The sequence below is a fragment of the Nymphalis io genome, chromosome 5 (assembly GCF_905147045.1).
Source record: "Nymphalis io chromosome 5, ilAglIoxx1.1, whole genome shotgun sequence".
NCBI classification, from domain to species: domain Eukaryota; kingdom Metazoa; phylum Arthropoda; class Insecta; order Lepidoptera; family Nymphalidae; genus Nymphalis; species Nymphalis io.
The window spans coordinates 7,386,670-7,412,644 of NC_065892.1; the positions used below are offsets into that span (position 1 = coordinate 7,386,670).

Here is a 25,975-nt window from a genome sequence, read left to right on the forward strand (position 1 = left end):
TGTCTCTGAACTATGTCAGAGTGGTAATAGTGCGCCTACTTATATACTTCACCCCTGCCACTGACTCGCGCTCTGCCCTGAGCCATCACACTTTCATACCTGATTTGTCGCTTTAATTTGCTGAATCTGCTACATCTAGTTGATTTTTTTATATTGATTTTTGCACGGTTGTAATATTTTTACGAAAATGATTTTGTAGATGATTATGATAAATTTTTAATTGTATTAAACCATTATTAAACACATAATTATTAAATTCAGTATTGAACGTGTGAAGCTTTATTTCTTTTAAATTTAATAAGTAAATAAATTCATAAGCATTACGAACATATTTACTAAGAATTTACCACCAAAAATTTATTTTAATGATGTTATTTGCTATAAAAAATACATAAATAATATTTAAAAAAAAAACAATTAAATTGTTGGGTACAATGCCACTGGAAAATATATTAGTCAGCGTGTTTTTTCTATAAATTTGTAATGCGTATTTTTTTTTTATTTTAGTTTTAGTTATAGAATATATGAATAAAAATTGGACTATGTTTCTTATTAAATTGTTTATTATTGCTAATTCTAATTATAATGATAATTCTAAAGCTTTACAATGCTATAAAAGATGTCCGTGTATTGGGACAAGCTGTTATAGAAGCTTACATTACATAAGAAGGCGTTGTTTTCGTTCGTCAGTGTAGCAACATCTTAGTATCACTTATCTTAAATTGTGCAACATGTTCAAAAGGGTTTTCATGGGGAATCCTGTAATTACTTCTAAAGAAGAAAATACAAATAAAAATCAAAAGCTTCATATTACTTTGTTAAATGAACTTTATACTTAACATTTCATTAAACTGTTTGAGATGGCCCAGCAGCCCAGCAGTTGTAACATATGAATTATAATGGAATATTGGAGCTCAAATCCCGGCAATTACCTGTGAGTTTTTATGTGCATAATTTCTATGTAAGATGTTTCATCTTGTATTCGCCTGTAAAAGAAAACACATGAGGTATCCAGCATGTCTCGGATGAAATTCTGCTACTTAATATCCACCAACATTCATTGTAGCTGCATAGTAACGAAACTTCCAAATCTTCTTAAGAGAAACCCAGCGATGTAACACATACAAGTTACTTCTAACTATAGGCAGCATTAAATAAGAAATTTTATACATGTCAAACATAAATCGAGTCCAAAACTTTCTTATATATTACGAGTCATTCGAAAAAATAACTAGTTAATGTAGTGCATCAAAATTCAATTATTTAATTTTAACTGTATCGGTTTCACAGTCAAGTGAATCACGCGATACGATTATGATAACAATAATCGTATTCAGCTATATTTCATAATAACTAAAATTGCTGTACTCTCTTAAAAGTCTGCTATATGGGACTGATTGTTTTATATAAGAAAAAAAAAACAAAAATGTGAGATATGCATATGACTAGTATTTGCAGTTATTAGTATCGATTTTAATCTTAGTCAAAACTGTAGCCGAAATGGTCCAGAACATTAAACACAAAGCAACATCAACATCAGGCAAGCATAACTGAGGTTTTATCTGCTAAGTTTGTAGTGAAAAGGTTAAGGCTTACCTAGAAGTGACTTTTAGCACCGTTAAAGATTATAAAACTGTTGGATTTAGATCTCACTGTTTAAACATATTAAATTATACAAAATTTAATTTATTGTATGATATATGCAAAATAGCCCCGGGGTATTTTTCCTCAACACAAAACACGATCATTTGCAGACAGAAAATAACATAAATGTATCATTATTGCTTGCCCACATTTGAACACGCGTCATACATGTAAGATTCACGTGTTCTATCGGCTATATATATGACTAGAATGCTTGAAAAAGTCTGAAAATATATCAAAAACACAGAATGACCGTGACGGTTTTTATTACAATATATATTAATTCACAAACATTTATTTCAATATTCTTAATAAATAAACTAAACACACATTTCACGCAATTTAAATTGGCCGGCGTTAAAATCTTCACGAAATCTCCTGAAACATTGAAATCAGTAAAAATTATCGGCCATCATAAATCGTGTGTAGTATTATAATTATTCATTAATTAAGAATGTATATATATTGGCCCAGTGGTTAGAACGAAACGATGATCGTGGGAACAAACCTAAGCAAGCATCACTGAATTTTTAATGTGCTTAATTTGTGTTTATAATTTATCTCGTGCTTGACGGTGAAGGAAAACATCGTGAGGATGACACCTGCATTTGTCTAATTCTTCTACATGTGTCTTCCACCAACCCACATTGGAGCAGCGTGGAATAAGTTAAAAACCTTCTCCTCAAAAAGGAGAAGAGGCCCAGCAGTGGGACATTCACAGGCTGTTACTTACTTTTTTATATATTGATATTTTTAGGCTCTTTAAAATATAAAGCATGGTACATGACATTTAAAAATTATTAAGAATATACATACATCTATGAATACGTATAAGCAATATTAATTTATAAACAAGTTTTTGATCTAGCTGGTTATATATCAATGTATTATTACTTGGTATAAATATCGAATTAAAAATCGAATCTAAGGTCAGTCTCATATCTATTTTAAAGGTTGTCTCTTTATGATTGATAAAACAAGGCACGGTACCTTTTTTGTCAAAATAGCCACTGCGAGTATATTGTTATAGAAACATAATAATTATTCAGATGTAAAACGGTATGTAGTTTGCCTTAGTTCCAAAAATTTTAAAAAGCAGTATTGTGTTGTCTACGTAAATAGCGAGAAAAATACTTTTCCAAAAAAAAAAATTTCCTTACACAAATTTAATGAATTTGTTTATTGAAGAATATTATCATAGTTGGAGCAGATTATTACATAATATCTTTGATCACTCATTACGTTAGCCCAAAACGGCTTGACCGGTTTTTTAACAATTTGTCATAATTTTCTTATTAAATGATCTATTAAATTACGGTTGTTTGAAAGTTTTTAAAGAATGTTTTAAGTGTAAATTTTTAAGCCTAAATCTTTATTTAATTAATTACAATATATTGAAGCTTCAATAAAAGTTTGAGATGAAAACATAACACATCCCAACAGATGACTCACATGGCAGTGACATCGTTTCATCACCTTATACGTACGGGTGGGTAATAGGCGTAAGAAATCCTAATAAAACTCATGCTCTTCAGCTACTTTATTAGCTTAATTCAGCTTTCTTTTATTCTTATTATATTTACGTATATATTATTACATATTCTGAATTCATATAATTTTATATAAGAACTATAGTTCGATCCTGTGTATGTTTAACAATATATAGATGTGCTTATGTATATATAAAGGTGTGCCTTTATTTTATAAAAGGTATGCATGTAAGCTACCAAATTCTGAAAGCTAATGATGATATGGAGTCCAATAGAATTGCATTTGCCTCGTAATATCAAAACGAACGTCTCGTTAGGTTATTTTTTCAAATGAAGTTTTTAGTACTATAAATTTGCATAAAATCAAATAGAAAATTGTATCTAAGGTGGTCGAATAAAAACCGTGAGTAGACAAAAATTGCAAACTAGATATCGTTGTTTGATTTCGGCATGAAAACAATTATGAAGATTTATTAAAATAATATCTACAAACAATATGGTAATTCGCTTGTAAAATTACTTTTAAATAGTCAAGTTACAAGAGGAAATTTTAATTGTCAATTATTTATATCGGTGTTGAAATTAATTATTTCGATTTTGTCTTTAAAATTAATTATTTCGTACGTACAAAATAATTTGGGTTTGTAATTAATTTTATTAACAATCATTTCGTCAAAACAGTTCGAACACATAGCATGAAAGATAAATCAAATACCCGGTTTACACATCAATATTCAATAGAGTAAGAATATAATTCAATAGGTGCGTTCACCGTAGTAAGAGATGAACCGGTTATATAACCTAACATAAGGTTACCGACATTGCGCGTGGCGATCTAATAGCCTGCGTACAACGTTGTTTTGCCCCATTAATCGCACCTAGGAAATGGCTCTAGAACCGTCTTTGTCTAGTACCGTGTGAATAATGTACGAAGACGTAATAACACTGTTTGTTTCGTATCGATGTTCTTAGAATTTATTTTAAAACACAGCTCATTCTATGAATTGATATTTGTTAATTAAAAAACGAAGAACTGCTTAAAATTTCATCGTTTTGATTTGGTTGAACAAAAGTTGTCGTTTTGCCTTTCCTATTGTCATATTATTTATTAAATCTTTTTAAAGTCCCACAGTCTGCCGTGAATCAAAAACATTTTTTTTTGCGTTCGTCTTCCATGAAATCTCTTTCAAGGGAATGAGATTTGAAACATTTGCAATGAGAGTTGTCGGCGTTGTCACTTTTAGTTAATTATTAAATATTATCTACTTTTATGAGACGGTAAACCAAACGTACACGATATTTTTTTATATAAAATAAGACTGTGATGTGACATTACAAGATGTCAATAATCAAACGCCCTATCCCATTTATTTGGCATATGTAATTATATTGTTAACTAATGCTCTGCGTGGTTTCACCCTTATTAAACGTTACTGTGATGTTATCCAATCTATACCATTACATTATATAGTCAATAGTCTAATACTGTCTAAAGCTTTTTCTTAATAAATGAGCTAAAAACCGCAAAATATTTTTTTCAAATAACTAAATCCTGAGCTCATGGCGTTAACAATAAAACTCGAATATTATTGATTACTGTATCCTTAAGAATGTATATATTATCCTTGATACTGTTTATCCATATATTTTATGGTCTAGAGACGTTTATTCGTCATTAACTCATTTCAGATCTTCATAATTACGTTTATCATCATAATATATTTATTCTAGCTTATAAGTCACCGATTTCATTTTTATACTAACTTTTACATAAAACTCACTACCGTACTAGCTCACGTTAGTGCCAATGTTTAATCTTAAAAAAAAAAAAAATATATTGTTATTTATTTTATAATTAAGAAATAAAAGTAAAGTAAAGGATTAAAAATATATCCCGAACACTTTTTTATGTTAATAGCTTAAAAACAAAATCGCTTCTGGCCTTGTTTCTAAAAAGGATTAGGTATGTGAAAGTTAGCCTTTGACAATGCCATTAGAAGATGAATTGAAATGCATCCATCGAATGTCATTTAGTCATACGATTACGAATCAACCGCGCTTTGACATTTGTCCATTATTCATATAAAAACTATTACATATATATGGTCACTCCACACAGTTATAATATGAGTCTATTAGTTATAAATTTTCACATTAAATGTAAATAAATATTTGAAAAATATCAAAATACGAGCCTTAAAAATGTATGATATTAAACGCTAAAGTACAGTAGTTTGAAATTATATTAAGCAAACGAACTTGTAATGTAAGCAATGATAATTATATATTATTTACATAATTAATATAAAATATGGAACCCGATTAAGTTTGACCTATGTACATAATAAAACATATGTTATTTTTTTATTAAATCACCTAAAATAGAAATTAGTAGAGTAAATTACTTTGGTCACTTATATAAATAAAAATGCTTATTACATCTTGGTATCTGCAGATAAATTCTTTATCGTACTATCTCTATCGTGAAATGTCAGAATTATTCTATAGAGACTAAAATAATAATTATATTTCAAATATTTCAAATTTATTCGCATCTCCAGATATATAGTATATCACGAAAAGTACGATAGAAAGTGAGTCCTTACAGAATAAAAACGCTGAGTCTATCTTTGAATGGTATTTGTTGTGTTCATGCAAAATTAAACAAAAAATAAACCTAACTTTGAATTCATATTTATTAGCCTTCTGTATAATGTCATATAATCCCGTCTCAAGATAACTTAATTTTAAGAGTTTTTAATTAACGTTCGTTAAAGCTTGCACAATAAAGTGAGCGGAGGAACGAGAGCTATTTCACCGCATCGCTGTGCGTTAGAGATGCGAACTGATCTTGACATTTGATTTAGATATTTTTATTATAAGATACGTAGCACGAAATAGTTGTCTGCTTTCTTTTTGATATTGATCTAAGATAAATGACTTGACCAGTGTCTACATTTTATTCGACTACGTGCCGGTAAGAATTAGTTGAATTTACTCTCTGCTATACAAACATTCTTAAGGATCTTAGGCTTTAACTTAACAATTAATTAATATTATAAGCCACTGCACTCATGTATATGTCATTTAATAAAATAAGTGTTATATATTATATATATAAACATTACTTGTGTAAGCAATATTCATAGACAAGAGATCCTATTATAAACACAAATATTTTTTCTTTTTATCAAACTGTTACATATAAAGTAATCATCAATGTAAATTTAAGTAAACTTATTATTATTACTTTTATTAGAAAGTTCATTGTAGCTTAGCTTTACTCGTACGTGGGGTCCTTTCAAGGCAACAATGCTAGCAACACCGCCCATACTACGAAACTAAAAAACTTTTCTTACTTTGTGCTATTCTCAAATAATAATATAAAAATAATCTATAAAATATTTATATAATACAATATTTGCAAACTACACTCAGTTACATAATACCTTTCCAATAATCCATTACACGCAATATTTAAACATGTTTTAAATCATGAACTCATTTAGTGATGTCAGCCAATTTCAATCTTCTGCTTTTAAAAATCTAGGTCAATTGAATAGATAATTAACAAATTTAATTTTTTTTTAAATAAATTTTACACTTAATTTTATAGTAATAAAAGTAAAACTGTCACCGATCCCAGACCTGAAAAGACCCAGCAAAAGAAAGTTTATGGATTTTTTTGTTAAGTTAGCAGCCAGGAGTCGATCGTTGCATTCCAAGGCGTGCTATCGTCTATTCACTAATTATGTGACAACGTTTGTTTTCTTTATTTAACATATTTTCTTTAATTAAACAAAAGAAGCGGTTTGATATTTATTTGGGTTTTTTTTTATACAATAGGAAGGCGGACGAGCATATGGGCCACCTGTAGGTAAGTGGTCACCAACGCCCATAGACATTGGCATTGTAAGAAATGAAAACCATCGCTTACATAGCCAATGCGCCACCAACCTTGGGAACTAAGATTTTATGCCCCTTGTGCCTGTTATTACACTGGCTCACTCGCCCTTTAAACCGGAACACAACAATATCAAGTACTGCTGTTTTGCGGTAGAATATCTGATGAGTGGGTGGTACCTACCCAGACGAGCAAGCTCGTCAACAAAGCCCTACCACCAGTAAAGGTGAAATGCAGTCGAGCAACGCAAGCAATATTTTATGGAAACAAATTAATAAAACCTAATATTTGAATAAAACCAGAAGAAAAACAGAAGGAAATTCTGTTCATTACCTATCTCGGTTACTTAACTGAAATGTCATTTTCTAACACAAGTAATAAAATTGTTTGCTAAATACTTACAACAGTTCTTATTTGTTATTAACATTCGATGTTAAAAGATATGCAGCTCGGTAATAGAGAACATAATTGAATTGCATATACGGTTTTTATATAACATTTCTGCTATTTAATGGTTTGGCTACACGCAATAAACTAACTTGTGCAGTTTTGTTGCAAAAACAAAACGATTTGTTTACTTCAGTATGGTAGCACTACAAAAACAGGCTCTTAAAAAATACGTAGGCAAATCAAATTATCAGCAATGCATTCCTAATTTTCGTGATTTCGTAATTCGTTTTTATTGCTCATCTCGTGTTCAGCATTGTGTGTGTACATCTTCACGAGCCCGAAACGTATTGAAATAAACTTAATAATAATAATAAGCCGAGATGGCCCTGTGGTAAGCCGAGATGGCCCTGTGGTAAGAACGCGTGAATCTTAACCGATGATCGTGGGTTCAAACCCGGGCAAGCACCACTGAATTTTCATGTGCTTAATTTGTGATTATAATTCATCTCGTGCTTTAAGGTGAAGGAAAACATCGTGAGGAAACCTGCATGTGTCTAATTTCACTAAAATTCTGCCACATGGGAATTCTACCAACCCGCATTGGAGCAGCGTGGTGGAATAAGCTCCAAACCTTCTCCTCAAAAAAAAAAGAGGAGAGGAGGCCTTTAGCCCAGCAGTGGGACATTCACAGGCTGTTACAAAATAATAATAATAATAATAATATCCTGGGACATTATTCACCCACGGCCATCTTATCCCAAACTAAGCAGAGCCTGTACTATTGATACCAGACAACTGATATACTACATATACTACTTTTCTTTTGTAAATACATACTTATATAGATAATTACACCCAGACTCAGGACAAAGAGACATGTTCATGCACACAAACGTTTGTCCTGGGTGGGAAACGAACCCACAACCTTCGGCGTGAAAGGCAAGTATCTACCAACCACGCCAACCGGCCCGTCAAATTTCAAAGCGTTCTCCTCAAGAAAAGAGGAATTAGTGTTGTTTTTTTTCAGTAACATTGACCTTGCGAAACTTTAACGATAACGATTTAGTTTATGAAAGCAGTTGCTTTTATAATATTTGCATAAAATATTAATGACAATCCAACGGTATTTTATATGTACTTGAGAATTACATGTAATTGTATGTATCGTAAAATATTTCGAAAACTCTAGACTTTTTTTACAGTCCGTTCAATTGCTTTCACGGGTGACACGGAAGGCCAATTCTCTTTTGTTCGGAAAACCTACATTGCTATTCAATGAGGAAGTGCTGCTAAAATCCTTTGTATGGTGATTTTACTGTAATAACCAGCTGATAATATTTAATTGAGTTAAATAATATTCGAAACATGTTTTCATTATAGTTTATAGAGACAATATTCATTTATAAAATAATAACACTTACAAGTTTTAATTTTACCTTAATTTTTATGTATTGTGACACTAAACATTGTCATCGTAAATGTCATTCGTCTAAAATCCTTCCCCATCCCTTTTAATAAATTTTCAATCAGTGTTAAAAAAACGTTTGTCTACTTTTATATTATTAAAAATATTCGTTAAATTAAAATGATGCTATAAATTATTATTTTATTTTTATGAAATAATAATTATATTTTAAATTATCTCGGATTTAGGCATTTCATAAGAGAATCATTACGATCTTTTGTCACATTTTCAATGATATTTTTTTAACAATAGTTACTTAATTATTTTTATCAACCCGTAAAATTTACTATAAAAATGCATACATATTTATGTTTTAATTATTATTATATTTAAATGATTATTAAACTGTCCAATATAGTCATTTTTTTGAGCGAATGTTTAAGCTGAGACGGTTGTAGAGTTTGATCCTTTACTCGGAGCAGATTGAGTGGCGTTTGTGGTTGGCTTTTGAACTTCTTTTGCAGCAGATTGACTAACAGCCTCTGTAGTAGAAGATTGTCCGATGTCTTTAGCTGAACTTGATTGCTCAGGAGCTGAAGTGGAAGACGATGATTCAATAACTTCAGCGGATTGTTCTGGTGCAGAAGTAGATGTCTGTTTTGCTGAAGCGGGAGAAGCTTCAGTTGATGATTGAGCAGATGCTGTTGAAGCTACTTCAGTACTCACATTGATGTTAGCTGGTTCAGGGTCAGCATCACTTGAAGACATTTTAGAATCTTTAGTGATTGGTACTGTCTTAACTAATTCATCTGCTACCATGACTGTTTCGGTAGGTTTTTTTATTGATTTAGCTTCTACCGTCATAGAGGCAGAGTCCACGCTGTCTGCAGCTTTTAAGGCACGGCCGCCTTTTTCAGCTGAATTCGATGAAGCTGGTGCTGATATTGGTGATCTAGGCAGATGGTCGCCTATTGGCTGGAATCCATTTTCATCGGCGATATACCTATAAATAGAAAAAAAAGTTTATAATAAATAAAGACTATATTTTTAAATAAATAAAATTATAAATAAAATAAAAAAAAGACATTAAACTTTCAAAGACATCAAAATATCTATTTATATTAACCTTAAGGTAATGACAGTTCCATCTGGAGCAGTGTACGAAAATGAACCCTGTTGTACATGAATTTCATCACTTTCGTCATCATTTTCACCTTCTTCCTTACTGCTGGCTTCTCGACCTTTAGGTAGTACTTTTTCATAAGCGATCTCTTCACGTTTGATGCCATTTCCAGTCTCGTAACTAAAAATGTTAATTAAATAGATAAAATATTTAAATTTATAATATAGATTTCTTGAGTCGTGCAGTTTTCAATGTTTAATCCATACATTTTTTTGATTTGTTTTGCTATTATTTATTTTTAATTATATACTAATAAACATTTGAATGACATAATTTTAAACTAAAAACATCTATTAGATCTTTGTCTAAAAAAAACACCTGAAGTAAATAAATATAACTACGGTTGTTGTGCTACTGCCTGTTTTACCAGGTTACTCAAAATCGAATGTCTAATCGTCATAATATTTATATATAGTACAAGTATCATAGTTCCAATGCGGTCATAAAGAAATCTTAATAATAATTTGTAGTGTTTAGTTTGTTTTTATGTGTGGAAGGGAAGTATTCAAGGAGGACAAAGTTAAATTAATAAAACTTAAATCCAAAAAACGCAAAACACAATTAATAAACAAAGCTAATAAGAAGTACCTGAATTTGTAAGTTCCATTGGATTCTAATTCGTCAGATTGTGAGACTATAGGTATCACCGTTGGTTGCTCTTTTTCAGCAGGATTATCGCTCGGTCTAGCAAATACGCAAGCGAAAACAAAGCTTGCAATAAGAATATATTTAGAATACATGATTATTTCTTATCACTTTCAAAAAACAATAATGAATGATACTCCAGACTTCATAACCACTTATATGTAAGACTCATCTATTTACACTATCCTCCCCCCGCTTTCCGGTGGAGCCTTAGCGTACGCTAAATACTTCAACCTTAGCGGTTGTCTGAAGTGTTCTTCGAAAAATTGCACAATTGTCGAGGTGTCAATAATGTGACATGAAGGGTGACGATCGAACGAAATTAAACTACTAGTAAGGTTTAGTAGGTAATTACGAATTATATGGTGTTTTCTAGAAATTCATTTTGTTGTATTACGTATTGCCCCTCTGAGCGTAAACTCCTTTTAAAAATGTAATTCATATTTGTACTATTAATATATATTTAACATGTTTATATTTTAATATACAAAATTATTTGTTGGAATACTCGTAATTAAAAACTTAGCTTAATTACTTGCATTCAATTAAATTTAGTAAGGTAAGTAAATAAAGTTAATAGCTACTCGTAAATATTATTAATTTTTTTGTTAAATTTACAAATATACATATATGTTGTGATATACTTATAAATATGTTACATTAAGTTATTCTTATAAAAATATAAATAAACTCTATAGTTTTATGATTCAAAGAAAAATATAACAAAACATTAATCAATAGATTATTCTTTAGTCAAAAGTATATGGCATTTTATTTAAATTATATATTTCATGAACGTTTTTCTAAAGGTCACCATTTGACACTCCTAATCATAAAGTTATCGAGAAAATAGTAAATTTATTCAATATAATATTACATTATATCCAATTTATAACATTTCCGCAGTTTAAATGTATTTTAAAGTTGATGTCATGGTTATATCAAAATTTATAATGCGTATGTAAAACGTTTTTATTCTTGTTTGACTAGTAGTATGACTATATACAAAACATTATTGAGTAGAATTTTTGATTATAGACTGACTCATCTTCATTGCGATTCTAAACGTGTTACTGATAAGTTGTAGTGTAATAAATAAACAAATAATTATTCAATATGCTAATTACAAACACATTTTTTATTTTAGTACTATCATACTCTGTGACATGCAGTGAAATGAACGATGACATGAGCCAGCAACACCTTTTAATAAAAAGTTACAATTACAATCACCCACCTTTGTTTGAAGCGTATAAAGTTCTACCGGATACAGACGGATCGGAAATCCGAAAAGTACGACAAGTACAGTCACTTGAATATGAGAAGAAAGAAGATAACAATGCTTTGAAAAACTTTAATCAAAATTCCGAAACACCTGTTACTGTCGTTTACGATCTAGAAACTGATACCTTAAAGACTAATCATAAGCAAGAACCTAACAAAATCAAAAGACGGAAGCAAGTAAGACCTAATCCAATTTATGAAGAAAGTAAAGAAGAAGTGAAAGTTGCAGAAAACCACTATTTGACAACCGTTGAAAATGAAGAAAGTTCGACTGAAAAGGTTCTAATTACTTCTCCTAGTCCTAAGACAGTTGTACCAAAAATGTTCACTAAAAGGCCACCAGAGGATAATCCAGTTGCTAAAAAAATTAAACAACGGGAAACTTGGGTAAAAATTGTGGAAGAGTCAAATCATGTATATGGACATAATGGTAACTTTCATTATAGGTAAGTTGAAAACATTTTTATTTTTATTTGGATTTCCTTATTAGTGTTAGGTAAACCTATAGATTCTCTATAACGTAATCCAGAAAAAAACGTTATTAATTTTGAACTGATTTATGTCCACTTTTCGTCGCTAATTTTTTTTTATATTATGACAGTTTATAGATTCAGGACATAGACTATAATATATTATGTTTCTATTTCCATATTATATATTCTTTGACATTTAACTTAATAATATAAATAATAAGTCTTTGTTCTTGGCGATTGTACAACAGGCGAGTACAGCGTAGACAGGCCTGCCCTAAGACATACCTAGCTTAATAAAATCCCGAGCTGTTGAGTTACTCGCATTAGCTTGTGCACCACAATATTTTCTGCGCAGTTGGCCAATCTCCCTTTGCTAACCTGTGGTTGAACATGATGTTAATCTTATTAAACTGCTTTAAAATATGTTTGGCCGATTATAAATTTATTGTTTCTATGCATACAAATATCAATCTTTTGTCATTGCAGTTTTGAAGGCGCTGATGGTACGAGAGTTTCGAGTGAAGGTGAATTGAAATCTTTTGATAATGACAAAACTGGCGAATCCGTTGTAGGAAACGTTTTTTACACAGTAAGCTGATAATGTTCATTAAATATAAAATTAAGACAATTTGCTTATAATTGAACAATTCAATAACCATTTAACTAGATGTAAATCCATACTAACATATAAAGCTGAAAAGTTTGTTTGTTTGAACGTGCTAATCTCAGGGTCCAATTTAAAAAAAAACTATTTGAGTTAGTTGACCTATTTATTTGGAGATATTTTATAGATTATATAACATTACATCGACCCACAGTGTCTAGACAGTAACATAGGACAAAGAGAGTAAAGCAGTGGAAACCGCGAGTAGCAACAATAATAATAATAAAAACTGCTTTTATTACTATATTTCTGGTTGTTATCAACACTTAAAGTGTTAAAGTTAAACCAGGCAACAACTGGTATGATTGGTATCGGTATAAGTATGATGAGATATCTACTTATAAAGAGTATATAATTGTAAAACGTAACACTAGGAATCTCTGTAAGATATTCGGAATTAAAGGTTAGGAGTAGTCACGTATGCCCTTGAACTATTAAATTGAGTTAATCTTTGCGTTTCTTGAGTTGAATCTTAATATGATAAGTACATGTTTTGTTTTGTAATTAAATTTAAAATAAAGATAATATTTGCATGTATATGAAAAACATGTCTGATATTATTTTTTTGTTTTTATCTTCATGTTGTTTTTCATTATGCATTAAGCAGGCATGGTCACACATCTCAAGTCGTCACATGAACAAATACCAAATCTTCTATACTAAATCGATTTTTCGTCCTTGTTTCGTCTTTGAAACCTGATGAAAAAGTAGTTTATACATATTATTTTACCTTTCTTACATAATCCTTAATAATAATAATTTATAATAAACGCGGAAGTGAGTTTGTTTTTTTGTTTATTTTTTTATAGTATTGGTAGGCTGACGATCATATGGGTAAACTGATGGTAAGTGGTCACCAACGCCAATAGACATGGGCATTGCAAGAATTGCACTTGCTCACTCACCCTTCAAACCGGAACACAATAATACCAAGTACTGCTGTTTTGCGGTAGAATATCTGATGAGTGGGTGGTACCTACCCAGACGAGCTTGCACAAAGCCCTACAACCAGTAAAAATTGTTTGTTTCTTTGTTGCGCTTTCACATCTTAACTACTCAAGAAATCATTATGAAATTTTGGATACACGTTTTTAGGGATACAGGGGTCACGGTCAGAGGTGCTCCCACAAAGTTGAAGTCACCGACGGTCCTAATATAGATTTAGCTTTAGTATAAGCTTATTTCAAATATACTTATCATTAAAAAATTACAGGACAACGAAGGAAATGACTTCAGTTTGTCATACACAGCGGATGAGAATGGATATCGCCCGTACGGCGATCATCTACCAACACCACCCCCAATCCCTCCAGCAATTGCTCGAGCTCTCAAGTATCTTGCCACGAAGACTACACCAGAGCCCGTTACTGAAGCAACTAAAAAACTAGATTAACTTTTATGGATAGTATAAAGGATTAACAGCCACAATTAAAAACGTTAGTTAGTGGGTGTTTAGTTAAACACTGATTTCTCTCTTTCTGTTATCATTGATTTGACACTCAAAATAAGAAGACTGTTTAACTAATCATCACCTTAAAAACATATGTAAAGGCGTAATTATTAATTTGGATACTAGTTTTACCTTATTTTATATGATAATATTTTGCTTATAGCTTAAGACTTATTATGATTTTTTTCGTTTTTAAGATTTTTTTTATAATAAATAAAAACATCTGTTATAATAGTAAAATATTTCCTTATAACATTAGACACAAATTGGAGAGTGTTATATGAATCTTAATGATACTATGCAGTAGCAGTCATTTACGTATATTTCTATACTAAAATTATATTATACATACTCGCCAACAATTTAATCGTATTTTTATTAGAATTGTAAATACAAATATTTTCTTAGTCATTTATAAAGTTATATAACTCTTTCAATTGAATAAAGAACATTATTTAAATTGATAGTTATTTACTCTGTCTGGAAGCAAAAAAATATCTTTTATCTATATGATAATGTAAATTTAACCAAGACTGCGTTTTTTCACAGTTAAGGTGTCAAAAGTTCGTCGTTGCTGGCTCAATTTGTTTACTTACATCTATTTAACAAGCACTTAATGTTTTAAGCCACATGGAAATCAATAATAAATTAAAGAACTTAATGAATTGATTCTTCTGTAACTAGTTTTATTGGTTTCCGTTTGCTTAGTTTAGTTTTAGAATTCTTTTTTAAAAATAATAATCTTTAACTGAAACGGTCTAGTTTTAATCGAAGGTCGTGTTCAAATCCGGGTACGCATCATTGAATTTCAAAGAGTTAAGTTTTTACTCACCAGAAACACGAAGAAATACGTCGTAAGATTGTAATTTTGATTATGTCACTTACAAAATAAAAGAAACTTATTGCTAATATTACTTAATCCCTAATAATATAATACATATAAATATATATTTATTTTAATTTAATCGTATTTTTTCTCATGGTTAGTATAATATGGAAGTTATATCTATGAAAACAAACTCAATGTAAGTCACGAGAGTAACGCAGTTGGTTCTACTTCTTGACAAAAGAATAATGGTGAGTTTTTAGAAATCCTTTCTTAGAAAGTTTGTGTTAAGAATTCGTTCCGCAGTGTAAGAAAACATCGCAAGGAAATCTAAAAATACATGAATGTCAGACTATATTTCTGCAGTACCTATATATCTGATGTTATCCTCCTTTCCTTAACATAAATCTTGTATCTTTGACCAACACTGGGACATTTTGCTCCTAATTTTTACTTTGTTTTTCTCCTTATTAATCAATATTGTATTATCATAATCAGGCAAATAAATTGATACAATACGTAAACATATTTTGTTCATCTTTAAGTCAATATCCGTTTAGCATTCTCATCAGTGACCTTGTATCAGCGCTCACTTTAACGAACAGGTTATACACGGAATGCCTACAGTAATAAACCGCATACACACTGAAGGCTTAGTCGTACGATTGAATCGCGTCGTCGTCGTCGTCGTCGAATTACGTGCAGATATTATAGAATTTTACATATAATATTCTATAGTCGCGACTTATAGCAATTTAAATCGCCGAACCTTAACAACAATGTGAAAGAAGTTCAATGCGAAGTTTGCATGATCAGTGCCGCTTTTGCTTTTCACCACTTGCACTTGCGTTTAAGTTCTTGGAAAATGATGTACACTTTCATCATTTCATTAAGCAATGACCTACATACATTTTTAGTAAAATAAATAATATTCGTTTAAAATACAAATAAAATATTAAAAACCAATTGGCTTATACCACGGTTTTAAATATTTACATTGAAATGTTTTTATTTATCGGGGTTATAAGTATTTTAATAAAATTCATCCGAGTATTTCGGGTACACTGTGTACACAAAAACAAATAACACGGTTAAAAAAATCACTAAATATATATACGTTTACATTTCATTAAAAACAACTGTCGTGACTTTTTATTTAATACTGATTTTTATATCGCAAAGAATTTATTATGAGATATGTTTGCTCATTGGTTTTAATACAGTTTATAAGACAAATTCAATTTAACCTCCAAATAGTGTAAATATGTTGTATGTGTTTTCTGTTCCTCAAAATAATATATATTATGATTATATTCAATGTAGAGCTAGAAATAAGTGCTAGCATCTTTATGAGTTCCCTCTACCCCTTTTTTTTTAAAGGGAGAACTCAAAAACATTTCACAGTATTTTAAGCTCTTAACTTACTAAACGAACATGGAATATTAATATCAAGGAGGTGTAACTGTAAACAAGCCGAGATGGCCCTGTGGTAAGAACGCGTGAATCTTAACCGATGATCGTGGGTTCAAACCCGGGCAAGCACCACTGAATTTTCATGTGCTTAATTTGTGATTATAATTCATCTCGTGCTTTACGGTGAAGGAAAACATCGTGAGGAAACCTGCATGTGTCTAATTTCACTGAAGTTCTGCCACATGTGAATTCTACCAACCCGCATTGGAGCAGCGTGGTGGAATAAGCTCTAAACCTTCTCCTCAAAAAGAGGAGAGGAGGCCTTTAGCCCAGCAGTGGGACATTCACAGGCTGTTACGGTAACTGTAAACAAAGTAAGCTGCTGCGTTAGTAAGAACGCTAAAAAGCCTTCAATTTTGTAGCATTCAATATTTTAAAGAAATTAGAAGGACAATGGGAAGAAAGAATACAAACTAAAGCCTGACACTTGTTTGAAGGATCAGATGTCGTTGGGCCAGCCATTATGTATGGAGCAATGTATAAATATGCATTATCTGTTTTGTAAACTCTTAATCATGTTTATAGGCATAGCGTAAGATGTTATTTAGTATGTCGAGGTCAATCTAAAGAAGCGATCGTCATAATGTATGTGTTAAATCCTGGAAAGATTTTATTGATTCATTTTTATTTTAAAATCAATAGTTTTTGTATAGTTTTAGTTTTTTTATGTTGTACTATAAACTCTATTGGAATTGACCTCTACAATTAGCACCTTTGACTGGTGACACCTAATTTGACATTACCAATGTTAAACTGTTTACATCATCTCTCCATATAATATATATTCACTGCCACGTATTAAATAATGATAAAACAGAACACATTTATCCGCAATGCATCTTTGGCATTGATTTTGCGTTTATTTAATAAATAAATAGCGTACATATGATCTTTCCTTGCAAATCTTAACTATCACAGTTCAATTATTGAGCATTCATTTTTATATGTTTTTAATTGCTTTGAGTATAAGAAATATCAAGTACCATTCTGTAAACAGGCTTTTATGAACATTATTTTGAAACATTGATTTATGTACAATAAATTCCTAAAATACAAGCGTGTTTTCAAATTGGTACAAGCGTAGGTCGTCGTTGATCATCGTATGGAGCGCATGAGGTCATCGAAGGGTCGTCGCAAGAGTAGCATCTTAGTTTCTGGAGGGTGGAGGAGGTGGCAGAGATGCAATGTAGTCCAGAGCTTTCTGAATTGCTGGTGGTATTGGAGGAGGAGTAGGCAAATGTGCGCCCTGGAACAAAAATAAATCATGAGTCGGCGGCTCTATGTACAAAATAACCATTAAAAATTCTGACTAAGCTGGCAAGTTCTAATGAACTTGCCAGCTTTAACAGACTTAAGATGTATTAACATCTTAATAAATAATCATCTTGTTGAAATATTAAAGTAGTAAAATTTTAGTATCCATTAAATGTAATGGAACAACAATTAAATTTGGTTGAGACGATTTACTTAACAAAATGTCAATAATTCGCATAGGAAAGCCTCCGTTACTACTAAATATCAATTACGCTAATTACCATTTAGATCTACTTGACTACTATAACATCTACCACTTATACCATTTATTGCCGTTCGTAATGTGTAGACAATAAAAAACAAATACAAATTGAATAATGAAATACTTCTCACCTTAATTAGTAGGTATATTTTATCTTTATCAAAGTTTTAAAATTTATTAATTCAGATAAATGTTGCTTAATATTGTCTTATTTTAAAAGTGAAAATATAATAGAAAATTAAACTTACTTGTGACTTTTACAAAAAGTAATTACAAATGATTTAGGTTATAACGTGACTATGCATTTTTTTTACTTACTTCAGGTCTGAAGCCATTCTCATCATCGGCTACATAGCTGAGATTGATAACGGTGCCATCTGGCGCGGTGTAACTGAATGAACCTTGAGCTACAATTACATCACTGCTGTCAGGTCCAGTTGCCTTCTTCAAGTTTCCAGTTTCATCCGCTTTAATACCATTTTCTGTCTCGTAACTAAAAAAGAAAGGTAAATGCTTTTTTTATTTAATACAATAAAAAATGTTTCTAATAAAACACAATACAGTACTCGTAAATTCCGTTTGAACAAAAGGTAAAATCTGAAGCACAAAATTCTTATCTTGCTTCTATATGAGTTAGTTTTAAAAACATATTATACGATTATATATACTGTAAGTAACTTTTCTTTTATTATTATTATTTTTTTATAGAATAGGAAGGCGGACGAGCATATGGGCCACCTGATGGTAAGTGGTCACCAACGCCCATAGACATTGGCATTGTAAGAAATGTTAACCATTGCTTAACTCACTAATGCGCCACCAACCTTGGCAACTAAGATGTTATGTCCCTTGTGCCTATAATTACACTGGCTCACTCACCCTTCAAACCGGAACACAATAATACCAAGTACTGCTGTTTTGCGGCAGAATATCTGATGAGTGGGTAACTAGTAAAATGCGCTTACTTTTTTACCACAAATACATTTAAATTAACGAGACAAATATATTTTGGAGTAAATAAATATTATATGGTAATTAAACAGTAAAATTTAACTTAACATTTCGTTAGACAATTTACGTAAAGATATCAAAACTTACATGAGTTGTATATTTGTTCGGTGTAGTCATAATATTACTTATAATACAATTATGTACCTGTAAACGTATGATCCATCTGCCTGTTGATCGAATTCTTGTTTAAGTATGCCAATAACCTGATCCGGCTTCTGCGGCGCTGAAGCTGCTATGGCTACGACGGCAAGAATTAACAAAATCTTCTGAAAAAAAAAAACAAAAAAATGATTTATTTTTATAGTTAAAGCAATAGTGGAAACAGGTATTATTTAGTACCACAGACATAAATCATTTATTACAATAAAATAATTTTAACTTTTAAAAATAATTTTAGTAATCTTTAAAATTAAAAGGCAAATTAATATAATACAATTTAAGTACGCTTAAATATACCTTTATTTGAGTTTTAATGTATTTTGTGTCAATAAGATTATCAATTACGCCTGCGTTATTTGTGCTACAAATATTATTGATCAAATAGTTTGCTAAAATTTGTTTACAGGATAAAGCAAATTGGATATGATTTTTAGTACTTTAAAGTTTAAGACTTGCTGGTATATTACACTTATGTTTAACGAAATTCTTTTATGGTTCAATACCTAGAGGGTAGTTCTAAGCCTACGCTCTCTGTTTGTCTGTATGATACAGCACTGTATTTAGAATAAAAAAACCATCCAGGGTATATTATTTTACAGAATACGTTTATCTTTGGCTTCTATCATGACAAATAATAATAGCAACAATTAGTCTAAGCCCAAGCGTGGTTTTAACCATATAATGGTGTATCCATATTGCGGGACTTCCTTTGACTGTATTTTAACAAGGTTTGAAATAGAACTGGAAACTATAATACCCTTTTCATATTTAGCTATTTTATTTTAATTAATTTAAGTTAAAATGATCTTTGTTTTTCTTACAATTATAGGGAGCACAAGTGTTTTCCATTTCTATTTAAAAATATAGATTGTTTTCATATTACTTAATTATTTTTTCGATAACGGCACTGTCTCTATTAAAATGTCTAATAGACTAATCGTCACCTTAAGTCAATAGGATTCAGGCCTGATGGATGACAAACATCATTCGCTACAGCGTTCCGATTGTATTATATAACTCTGAGTCTCTACTCAGACTCTGACTTTCAGCAACAGAAAAAAAAGATAAATGGCGTGGAAAAACAAAATTATATAATATAATATTTCAAATCATATAATATTTCAAATCCGCATAATTAATTGTACAATAGTAGTCTCTTTACATGGAATATCTTCAGACATTAAGCATTTTCTACCTTTTGCTGAGGTAATGATAATTTGGACAAAATTTTTAAATAAAAAGAAATCCTTGTAGTAATTAATAATACATTCTAGTTAATATATAAGCGCACTGTAACGCAGCACTAATTATATCCCATTGCTTATCACAATTTTATGCGTAATTCTAACATATTTATGTATATTGTTATGATTAAGATATTTTGATTAACATAATGTAAATCATATATTTATTTGAAAAAAACAAATATACACTTATGAGTATAATCCACTAATTACGTTGAAAAGTAAAGTAAAGTAACAACCTGTAAATGTCCCACTGCTGGGCTAAGGCCTCCTCTCCCTATTTGAGGAGAAGGTTTGGAGCTTATTTCACCACGCTGCTCCAATGCGGGTTGGTGGAATACACATGTGGCAGAATTTCGATGAAATTAGACACATGCAGGTTTCCTCACGATGTTTTCCTTCACCGAAAAGCACGAGATGAATTATAAACAGAAATTAAGCACATGAAAATTCAGAGGTGCTTGCCCGGGTTTGAACCCACGTTCATCGGTTAAGATTCACGCGTTCTTACCACTGGGCCATCTCGACTTATTACGTTGAGATATAAATCAATAACGACATATTTGCTTTTTTATTCATATTGGAATTCTACTAGTATTTCCACATATTATTGAAAAAGAATTTAATTACTCATCCATAAATTTAAATAATTGCATTTTATCTTAGTGCAATAATTTATTCCATATTTTATTTTATTTGGTATTATAAGGATTATTTTTCTTACAATATAAACTGAAACGATATTCACTAATGTGAGGGCGTTGTTGTTATGTGCACTATGTCTTGTTCTGCACTCCTGTATACAAAATTCTATGATGGTCAGTTGAATAGTCAAGACGTGAACATAAACAAACACGTTTTCGTATTTATAATATTAGTAAGGATTACTTTTAGTAAACCACTAGAGTAATAATAAACCACTAGTTATTGATAGATTTGGAAATGTGTACAAGTCCGATATGCTGTCGTTAGATTTTTTTTTTTTTTATAGAATAGGAAGGCGGACGAGCATATGGGCCACCTGATGGTAAGTGGTCACCAAACGCTCTTAGACATTGGCATTGTAAGAAATGTTAACCATCGCTTACATCACCAATGCGCCACCAACCTTGGGAACTAAGATGTTATGTCCCTTGTGCCTGTAATTACACTGGCTCACTCACCCTTCAAACCGGAATACAATACCAAGTACTGCTGTTTTGCGGTAGATTATCTGATGAGTGGGTGGTACCTACGCAGACGAGCTTGCACAAAGCTCTACCACCAGTAAAATAAATAAAAAGATGGAGCTATTTGCGTAAATTGAAATATCAATAATTATGATATTTTTCAGCTGTGTCTTGGACTGTACAGCTTTATATATATTATGTTTTATATAAGAGCTTAACTTTTTTTTTACAATTCAACTGAATTTACTTCGGAATAGGCGTAACGATTTTATTAAGAAGGCTTTCTTATTTTACAGAAACAAAAATTGATTATTGTATAAATGCTTAAACCGAAATCATATGCTTGTTTTACAGCATCTTGGATGCAGCATGGATTAGATAATTTTGTCTACTACTATATAAGTAGATATAGATTTTTACGAAAAGTTTGTAATGATCAAAGAAGTGAAAGAGTCACTTATTTGAGCCGTCGAAATGTGTATTATGTTGATTAGTATTTTTGACATCAATCAAATTATTATTACTATATATTCGCTACTGACTACTGACTGCCTCGTTGGTCTAGTGGCTTGATATAAAGCCGCAGACCCTTAGGTCCGGGGTTCAATTCCCAGGTCGGGCCAATAAAAAGTTATTGGGTTTTTTTGTCAGAAAAATTCTCAGTAGCAGCCCGGAGTCTGGAAGTTGGAAGTGTGTACACTCCCGTTCCTCGGAAAGCACGTAAAGCCGTTGGTCATGCGCCTGTACTCTTTCCGGTCGTGTCGGATTGCCGTCCCATCGGATTATGAGAGTTAGGGAATAGAGAGTGCACCTGTGTTTGCGCACACACTTGTGCACTATAATATCTCCTGCGTAGTTGGCTAATCTCTCTTGAGATTGGCCGCCGTGGCCGAAATCGGTCTGGAGGACATTATTATTATTATTATTATTATTTATTATAAGTTTGCTAACACCATTAACTACTTGATAAGTATCAGTGAAGTGACAGCCTGTAAATGTATCTCTGCTAAGCTAAGGCATAAATAAATAAATAAAGAGCTTAAGCTCTAGTTCTAGTTGTTCTCCTATTAGTATCTTTCTCCTATTATATTTTAGTGGTTTAAACCACCACATAAGTCCAATGCGACTTAGCAGATACTCACTTACGTTTCTCAGTAATTAACGAGATTATTTCTATATTAAAAAAAAAAAAAGAATTTGAACACGGAATCTTCTATTAACTTTTAATATCTTTACGTCTTTTCGCCAGCAGGTCATCTCCTTTAATGCTTGCATTTAATTTTTTTTATCACTAAAGTTTTGTTTTATTGTAAATGAAGTGAGCCATTACTTCTCGAACTATAACGATACCATTAAGTGGTTTTCAAGAGACGAAAATAAAAACTTATTTTGATTTAGGACATAGTGTTAACATATTAATCGATTTATATGTTTATTTAATATTAAAATTTTGTTTTTTAAATGTCAAAGTTGTATATTTATCTAAACTACCTAAAAGGAAATGTTTTTTTTTTTTCATAAAATGTCACCAAAATTAATTTTTATGTTACAAAATTATCTAATTGAGTTGGTTACAAAAATATAAGCTAATGTCAAAAAAATTATTTGACTTAACATATGCTATATACAATACATTTGTAAATATTTACATTTGCTTTCAACTACTTCTAGCCTTGCACGTACTTAATTTTTAATTCGATACTTATCAGAAATATATATTCTCTTTTTATTTTAAAATATATATTCCATTTTTTTATATTTCTGACAAATCTTTTATCTACAATCTTTTTAAGTCTTCAAATTTATCGGCACACACCTTATCAGCTTAATGTTCCGAGATGAAATGCGTTAAATTTAATTATATTTCTATATTCTTTTTTTGAAGATGTAATAGAAATAACTATTATTTCAAATACTGAATATAATATTCGTTTTTAGTGTATGTTAAAATTATTGACTTTAAGAATTAATTATTAAGGATTGATTTAATAAGATTTCACCAAAATCGAGAATGCTAATAAAAATGTGTTTTTTAATATAAAAAATATTTATCTTCAATAACCAAAGTAAAATTAAACAAAAAATCATAATAATTGTAAAAATAATTTGTAAAATATTTTATAAAAACATGACAAAATTATGTATTACACGATCAATACTGTATTATGTACTGCATTTAGTAGCTATTTTGACTTATGTATTATTTGTGTAAACAAATGTTATAAATTGTTTTCCGAGTAGTCGTATGCAGAAACTGTATGCAGACGACGACATAATAACAAACATTTTGCAAGTGTATTGAGTTGTGGGAACATGACACAGAATTTGAGTGTTACCTCGAAAACACAATGTCCTACGTGGTAAAACAAAAGGTGTGCGTCTAATTAAGCGCTCGCACGCCACTTGAAAAGCAGAGATGAATTTAAGCAGATTTCAATAAAAACATAGCTAATTTTTTAATATTGAACGAATTCATATTCTTAGTGGAAGTACTTACATTATATTTAATACATAAAAATAATAATTTTACAATCTATTTTCTATATACTTAATCAGGTAGGTACTCCATATTATTGAAAGAGGCTCGCTTTTAAACGACAAGTCCGTCTGTAATACGGTATCATTATACTTCCATTTATTCTAATTTAATGATAAAAAAACAAATACGTATTAATAAATTTATTAAAATAAAAAATAACTTATTTAAAGCTTAAGGCTTTCGAATAATTAAGCTACGAGTTGGTATCTTACGTAGATACGATAATAATATGTTTATATTAAAATATGGACCTACCACTTGGGTTGAATTAGGTAAACAATGCTATTAGCAAAGGTCGGATGCAATAAATGCTGCGGGGATTGCGAAAGCCGCGCGACAAACCGCTTGCACTGTTCATCTTAAGGAAATATGCATATGACAAAAATATGCAAATTTTATGAAAAATATTTAAATAACACATTAAAATACTTAGCAAGTCAGTATACTAAAAAAATATTATATTTATGTGTTAGTGATCCTATTGTTATTGAATTTGAATTAAGCAATGACACATGTATGTCATACGAAAATATTTTTTACTCATAACTGCATTAATATTTTCTCAAATTATTCAATATTATTTATTTTTATTACACGTAAATTTATGTTTACAGATAGGTAAAGAAAAAATGAAACATAACGCTATATTGAACGAATTATAAAACTACAACAATTATTTATGATAAAAAATCCATAAAAACTTTGTTATTTTATTTATTTTTATACATTAACTGTGACTTTTAATTAAGCTAATAGAATTTCATGGCTATAAAAGCAATTATAAATGATAATTAACACCCTTTGATTCATTCAAAATCCTTATAAAATTTGCATATAGATGCGAATACAAACAGTTATAACATATTCCTAGCTCAATTAACGCATTTTTACGACTACTTTTTAACCGTTTTGAGCAAACAATTAAAAGATTATAAGTTGACTTATGTCCTCCTTTTTGTATTATTACTAAAATTTTATATTTATAGTTATATATATATATATATATATATATATATATATATATATATAACGTAAAAGTGTATGTTGAATTAGGCAGACTCTAGATGTTCCTATCCAAATTCCCGATATAACTTTATATTAAACTATTTATATATATTCACGATTAAGCAATGTAAAAAATATTCAATTCACTTACCATTTTCATCGTGTATGATGTTTCCAGTTAAAATGTTAAGGATGCGCAAGATTGTATCCTATGCGGTGATGTCGGCGTGTGCGCCGGATTGTACTTAGCCTCTAATCACCTGTCCCTTTTATAGAGACGCAGGTTTGTCTAGCCATTGCATACAAGCAGGGGGAGCCTGCAACGACTGCAAAACACAGGGCCGTATTTGAAACTTAGTTATTTTCTATATTATTTAAAGATCAAGTAATCCATATACTTTTATTTTTTGTGACTATACGTACTTCTTTTCAGGAAGTCTAAACATCCGGAAAAGAAGTACGATATATTTTTATTGATTATCTAATATATGCTCGTGAAAC

At 30.5% G+C, this 25,975-nt stretch overlaps 3 protein-coding genes across 3 annotated transcripts; 1 reads left to right on the plus strand and 2 right to left on the minus strand.

The window, feature by feature from the left end:
• Positions 1-9,269: 9,269 nt before the first annotated feature.
• Positions 9,270-10,756, minus strand: LOC126768374 (putative protein TPRXL). Its single transcript, XM_050486398.1, has 3 exons — positions 10,605-10,756; positions 9,960-10,136; positions 9,270-9,836 (listed from the first exon to the last, which is right to left on the minus strand). The coding sequence occupies exons 1-3, from the start codon at positions 10,754-10,756 to the stop codon at positions 9,272-9,274; spliced, it is 894 nt and encodes a 297-aa protein (XP_050342355.1). The 3' UTR covers positions 9,270-9,271.
• Positions 10,757-11,730: 974 nt separating this feature from the next.
• LOC126768300 (uncharacterized) lies at positions 11,731-14,726 on the plus strand. The gene is made up of 3 exons (XM_050486312.1): positions 11,731-12,391; positions 12,905-13,007; positions 14,296-14,726. Exons 1-3 carry the CDS (start codon positions 11,778-11,780, stop codon positions 14,473-14,475), a joined length of 897 nt encoding a protein of 298 aa, XP_050342269.1. The 5' UTR covers positions 11,731-11,777; the 3' UTR covers positions 14,476-14,726.
• A 2,924-nt stretch (positions 14,727-17,650) lies between these two features.
• LOC126768312 (endocuticle structural glycoprotein ABD-4-like) lies at positions 17,651-25,765 on the minus strand. Its single transcript, XM_050486329.1, has 4 exons — positions 25,626-25,765; positions 19,503-19,624; positions 18,666-18,840; positions 17,651-18,077 (listed from the first exon to the last, which is right to left on the minus strand). The coding sequence occupies exons 1-4, from the start codon at positions 25,632-25,634 to the stop codon at positions 17,979-17,981; spliced, it is 405 nt and encodes a 134-aa protein (XP_050342286.1). The 5' UTR covers positions 25,635-25,765; the 3' UTR covers positions 17,651-17,978.
• Positions 25,766-25,975: the final 210 nt, after the last annotated feature.